The 6957-nt window shown below is 34.4% G+C and overlaps 1 protein-coding gene across 1 annotated transcript; it reads left to right on the top strand.

The window, feature by feature from the left end:
* The first annotated feature begins 498 nt into the window (after positions 1–498).
* On the top strand, positions 499–6214 carry LOC128221366 (uncharacterized). Its single transcript, XM_052929965.1, has 4 exons — positions 499–569; positions 1238–1279; positions 5439–5627; positions 5804–6214. Exons 1-4 carry the CDS (start codon positions 565–567, stop codon positions 5973–5975), a joined length of 408 nt encoding a protein of 135 aa, XP_052785925.1. The 5' UTR covers positions 499–564; the 3' UTR covers positions 5976–6214.
* The last annotated feature ends 743 nt before the right edge of the window (positions 6215–6957 follow it).

The following is a 6957-nucleotide window of genomic DNA, read 5'->3' as shown; positions in this document are numbered from 1 at the left end:
GAAGTGACCAGATTTACGACATATTTTAGTAAGCGCTTACCACCTCAGACTTGGGAAACCAAAAAATGCCTATTTTTAGACGCGTGTGCTATGTGACAGTATGATGTCAACCGCTCAAAACGGTACTGTCAGTGTGTGGCGAAAGTATATTGCCCATAATGGGTATATGATAAATTAACATGGGCAGGTCACGTGAGGTATAATAATAATACATATATTATTACGGTATTTTTACTGACTGGAAACAATGTTAAACAGTTTGATGATAAAAAAACATTCGGTACACCTATTACTTATCGTTGTTAGGTAACCAATTTTCTTCATATACTGGCACACATTGATAATTACTATATTATGGTATTTTTGATAGACTGAAAAACAATGTTATTCAGTTGGATGATGGCGAAAAAAGTAAGTAGACGTACTTCTTTTCCTTATAGTTGCCATTTGTAATCTACGCACAGGGTAAAGTTATTCATCCTTTTCAGGGTTAAATAAACTAAATCACATTGTGGTATTTTTTACAGACTGGAAGAAAATGCTAAACAATTGGAGGCTGATAAAATGAAGTAAGTACTCGTTTAATACTAATAATCGTTGTTGTTGCTAAGTGTATGCCATGCAAAACGTAACCTTTTTCATCATATACTGGCATAGATTAACAAATGTTATATTGGGGTATTTAGTGTATGAAATGCTATAGAGTTGGATGCTGGCCAAACGAAGTAAGTACACGTAATACTTTTTTGCTCCCATTTATATTCCATGCACTTGGTAACGTAATTTCTTATATTCTGGCTCATATTATGTAAATATTGCATGGCTTCCAGTGTGACAGTACATATTGTTAGGTATGAGAGAAATAGTGTTACCCGAGTGGAAGTATTTTCCCGAATGTTGACAATATGTACTGTCACACTCGAAGCCAGGCAACAATACTTTACCAAACACATTCATATGTCGATTTTTTTCAGAAATCGACACAAACTGTTTGTTCACATTAGCTGTTATTTTGCTGCTGAGTCGTTTTAAAATAGTGCAAACACCGGATGTTACCAGATTTACAACACATTTTAATAAGCACTTTCCTCCTTAAAGTTGGGAAACCAAAAGTGCCTAATTTTAGAACCGCGTGTGACATTGTCATACGAACTGGTGAGAACAGTACTGTCAGTGTGTGGCATCGGCAGGTCACGAGAGGTATAATTATCAGATATACTTTATTATGTTTTTACAGACTGGAAGAAAATGCTATACAGTTGGATGCTGACAAAATAGAGTAAGTATCGTTGGTGTTGCCATTTATATATAATGCACTAGGTTACCAATGCTATTATAAACTGGCAACAAATAATAAATACTGTATTATGGTATGTTTTGATAATTATTCAGAAAGTAAATATGTATTAAAATTGTGTAGACAAAGAAGTTTAAGGTCATACACAAAGGTATTATGTGAGGTAAACGGTTCGTACCCTATTATTCGGGCATAAATGCATCTTTTGATTACGAAGATAGTGAATAGAATCAAACTTTGGTCATCTGGTACGAATCGAACTCTCCAATCCTCGCGACATAGGCTTAAACTCTACCGTGTCGTTATAAAATCAACCTTTTTAGCGATTTTGTTTAAGAGCCACTATCTATCAAATTATCGGTCACATTTATCAAAAACAGCCTGATTATATGACAATTGACTGTTTATATATTTGTAAACGTACGTTTAACTCTGTAGCACCTTGAAATAACTATAGACTACTTATAAATGCACATGCAGATTATTTAAGGGTTACATCCTCGAGGAGCATCCACTGTGTTACTCGATGGTTACTGTTATGATTAAAAGCTCATGTACATAAACATTATTGGAGGAATTATTAAAAAAAACACAAGCATATCTCAAATTTATCTAAATATTTACAAATTTTACAACCCCCCTCCTCCCTTGTCATTCAGAAAGATAACAGTAAGCAGGGGTATAATATATTCGGCGAAATATTTAAAAATAATATACAAAAATACCCAGTGCTTTATAATTATTATTATGGTGGGCATGTACTTGAAAGGCATCACGAACGCTACTTTCAAAAAAGATGTCAGCAATTCGACTGTACAGAACTAACTGTTAATGTTAATTTTACCAGATGCTGTAATAACCCTTTTGGCCATAATCCGGACTGCTGTAGGTATACGCCTTATTAAAGACGTTCTGGACGACGGATCAAAGCAACCGCGATTCACATGGGAATTTCATATTTGAAGATACTTGTAGATATCTACAGCAAAGACATTTTACCAAGCAAAAACAGAACTAAGCCTATATTTTACTGTTTAAACAAAACCAGTTGTATTGCATTATCAACATGGTAATACTACTTACCACCTGGTACCATACCATTTTGACACACGTGTGGGTTCTAAGCAATAGTAACTTTTAAAATATCCACAATATTTGATTTATTTACGAAAGCTTAAGCGTCAGTGTACTTGTTGTGTCCCCTGGAAAGGCGGCGTATAGGGGTTACTTTTGTCGGCGGCGGTGGTGGCGGCGGCGGCGGCGGTAGTGGCGGTGGCGGCGGCAGCGCTCGTGTCCCGTTTTCGCTTGTCCGGGAATATCTCTAGAATAATTAGTGCTATTAACTTGGAAAACCATATGTAGATATATCTCATTTAGGTTAAATGCAGTGCATACGAACTGTTACTCTTGCTTTCATATTTTAGAGTAATTGCCCTTTGTTAATTTGCATGCTTAAAAGTTTTGTCCGGGGCATATCTTGTATAATATAAAAGTTATCAATTTGAAACTTAATATGTAGATATATATCATGGATGGCAAGTGCAGTGCATAAGAACCGCAACTCTTCCTTCCATATTTTAAGAGTAATTGCCCTTTGTTTGCTTCTGCGTCCCGTTTTCACTTGTCCGGTGTATATCTGGTAAACTATTTGTGGTATCAAGTTATAATTTAATATGTAGATATATTTTATAGAGGGCAAGTGCAGTACACAATAACTGTTACTCTTGCTTTCATATTTTTAGAGTTAATGCCCTTTGTTAAACTTCATGCTTGAAAGTTTTGTCCGGGACATATATTATCGTAAAAAATAAATGTTATCACTTTGAAACTTCATATGTAGATATATCTCATGGAGTGCAAGGTCAGTGCATAATACAGTAACTCATTCTTTTTTAGTTTTAGAGTCATTGCACTTTGTTAATTTTCATGCTTAAATATTTGTCCGGGACATATCTTGAAGAATATAAGAGGTATCAACTTGAAACTTCTAAGCTAGATATATCTCATTAAGGGCAAGTGCAGTGGACTAGAACCCGAACTCTTGCATCTATATGTTAAGAGTGATTGCCCTTTGTTAATCTTAGAGCTTGAATTTTGTCAGGGGCAACTAAAAACAGTAAGAGGTATCAACCTGACACGTAATAGGTAGATAAATCATTGAGGGCAAGTGCAGTACACAAAAACCGTAACTCTTGCTACATTTTTAGAGTTATTGCCCTTTGTTTATTTTCGTTGTTAATTGTTGTCCGGCCTATCACTGCTACCTACAGTCCAAATGCCACCTACACTTAAAAGTTAAATGGCAACATCAATGTCTGTAAATGCATAAAATGCCAACCTTAAAGACATAATGTCTACAGTGAATAATTCATCAGGCAACACATCCGACTCACGGAGTTCTAGTTTCGATAACGAATGTAGTGGGAGGTAATGGGTTCGTACCATGTTGTCAGGGCGCGATTGTATTGTTTCATATACGAAGGTAGTGGGTGAGGTACTGGGTTCGTACCGTTATTCGGGCATGAATGTTTGTTTTTATTTTATTACGAAGATAGTGAACAGAACTATACTTTGGTGGGAATCGAACTCTCGAACCCACGTGTCTCTACCCTGTCGTTATAAAATCAACCCTCCTAGCGATATTGTTTAATAGACGTTATTTATCAAATACTCATTATTTACATTTATTAAAAACAGCCTGAATATATGATAGGTAAATGTTAACATATTTGTAAACGTACGTTTAACTCTGTCGCACCATGACTTAGCTATAGACTACTTGCACATGCAGCTTATTTAAGGTTTACATACGCGAGGAGCATCATATACATAAACATTATTGGAGGAATTATTTAAAAAAAACACAAGCATATCTCAAATTTATCTAAATATTTACAAATTTTACACCCCCCCTCTTCCCTTGTCATTCCATGGCCATTCAGAAAGATAACAGTAAGCAGGGGTATAATATATTCGGCGAAATATTTAAAAAGTATATACAAAAATATCCAGTGCTTTATAATTATAATTATGGTGGGCATGTACTTGAAAGGCATCACCAACACTACTTTCAAAAAAGATGTCAGCAATTCGTCTGTACAGAACTAAGTGTTAATGTTAATTTTACCAGATGCTGTGAGAACCCTTTTGGCCATAATCTGAACTGCTGTAGGTATACGCCTTATTAAAGACGTTCTGGACGACGGATCAAAGCAACCGCGATTCACATGGGAATTTCATATTTGAAGATACTTGTAGATATCTACAGCAAAGACATTTTACTAAGCAAAAACAGAACTAAGCCTATATTTTACTGTTTAAACAAAACCAATTGTATTGCATTATCAACATGTTAGATGTTTATGTGTTAAAGGTTTTACGCAAAAAAGAGTAACCAAGCCTTTTCACGATTGGATCTGGAATGAAACTCTTGGCTTTAATAGCAGATATATTTCGGTATGTGCTTCAATAGCAATTATTGAAAAGTTGTCAATGCATTCATGGCCGTTGATCGAATGCACAGTGATGCATGTAGAATGTGTTTATATATCGTACATGACTAAACTTGACTGGTACCTTTTTGGACCGGGTCCATGGAAAATCAACATCTCAGTCTTAATGTCATAGTTTAATATAATACTATTATTAAACGATGAATGTATCATGTTCAATCTGTTGGTGTCCACATACTTTATACGTGTTCGAGATAGCCTAGAATACTACTTTTTGGTCAATGGTTTATAATTCATAATTTCTTTTTATTTTTCTAAATAATGTATGATAAGGTATCCAATTATGTCACTGTTTAATAGAGGATTTTTCATAACGTATTTATATTATTTAAAAAGAGTTGATTGGGCTCGAAACATGCATCATCGGATTTGAGAGATCACAAAAACACATCATGTATTACCTTTTTCAATGTTTTTGTTAGTTGAATATACATTATTGCAACCATGTATAACATTTCAATCAATATTGTAGACTCTGATTACAAACAAACTGACAACGGCTACCTAGATTCTTTGTTTTGCTCCGATCAACGCCTACATGATACAAAGGAGAGCGAACACGTACTCCGTTTAACTGTAATACTGTTGGTAGGCATCCGTTATATGCAGTAGCATTTTGTTCATTTCAGATGTCAATGCGGTGAGTGTCGTTCATTCCAGACGGTAAAAATTCTATGTTGCTGTAGAGAATTGCCATTTCTTAACGAGAAAAGGGAGGGTGTGCGTTGTATAACATTGCACCCATGGTTTATAGCGAACTGCCTTAACAAAGATGTTCTGTACGACGGATCAAAGCACCTGGAATTTCCATTTGATGAGTTTGTATACAGATACTATGTTCTTTCATATTTGAAGATACTTGGAGATATTTACAGCAAAGACATTTTAGTATGCATATTTATATTAAACAGAACTAAGCCTATATTTCTATATTAGGTTTTAACAGAAACAGTTGTTTGTCATTATATACAATTTGGATTTGTACGTGTTACAGGATTAACATGGAAAGAGCAAGCACACTTTTTTGCGATTGGATCCAAACGGACGAGCTTAGTTTCAAAAACGGAAATGTTCCGGCATGTTTTTTCGTAGCATTTATGAAAACGTGGTTAATGCATTCAAGGACGGCGAACGAATGCACAGTGATGCAAATGTGTTTACATTAGACTTAACTTGCCTGACTTTTATTGGACCGGGTCCATAGAACATAAACACCTAGTAATGAATATGTTCAAAATGGTTTTCAAGTTGCTATAGTTCAATGTAATAGAGCTTACTTCATAAAATATCAGTATTAGTTATAAATAGTCCTAATGTCACAGTTTAATATAATAATACTGTTAAACTATAAATTGATCATGCTCAATCTGTTGGTGTCCACATAATGTGTACTTATTAGAGATGTTCTAGAATACTACTTTTTAGACAATGATTTATAATTCATAAGTTCTTTTAATTTTTCGAAATAATATAGTATCCAATTATGTCACTGTTTAATAATTATTTTTAGAACGTGTTTGTATTATTTTAAAACAGTTGAAACTATGTATATATGTGGCGCAGTTTCAGTTTATTAGGCCACGAACTTGCCACATCGGATTTGAGAGGTCACAAAAAACATTTAGAATTTGTTTAAACTTTAATATCCCTTTTTACATACACTAAATAATCCATAAAAGTATCTGTATTAAATACAATAGTAAGTATAAGTCAAAGTATATTTTTAAAACACCCAGGTAAACTGATAAATGAAAGTCCAATAAGTCCAATTAATATGTACAGTACATAAATAGTGCATTGCTTTCAGTATTACAGTACATATTGTCAACATGAGGGAAATACTGTTACTCGAGGCGAAGCCATGCATTATTTATTTTATAATACCAAACACAGTTACATTTGTATACATATATACAGCTTTTTTACCATTACACAACCTTCAAGTTTAATCAATTTATTCTGTGATTATTGTTTGCTTACATAAGCTGTCATTTTAAAAAAAATTAGATAAGCGCTTACCACCTCAGACTTGGGAAACCAAAAAATGCCGTTATTTAGACGCGCGTGCTATGTGACAGTATCATGTCAACCGGTCACAACGGTACTGTCAGCGTGTGACCGTATGAAATTGCCCATAATGGGTATATT

Source organism: Mya arenaria, chromosome 16 (genome assembly GCF_026914265.1).
Source record: "Mya arenaria isolate MELC-2E11 chromosome 16, ASM2691426v1".
Lineage (NCBI taxonomy): Eukaryota > Metazoa > Mollusca > Bivalvia > Myida > Myidae > Mya > Mya arenaria.
Note: the sequence above shows the minus strand (reverse complement) of the source record. Positions and strands in the feature narration are given on the sequence as shown.

What these genes read in the sequence shown, in the direction of transcription:
- LOC128221366 (XM_052929965.1), top strand. An exon ending in TTGGATGCTGACAAAATAGA is followed by an intron (nt 1,280 to 5,438) that starts GTAAGTATCGTT and finishes TGTTCATTTCAG; the next exon opens with ATGTCAATGCGGTGAGTGTC. An exon ending in CTGGAATTTCCATTTGATGA is followed by an intron (nt 5,628 to 5,803) that starts GTTTGTATACAG and finishes TACGTGTTACAG; the next exon opens with GATTAACATGGAAAGAGCAA.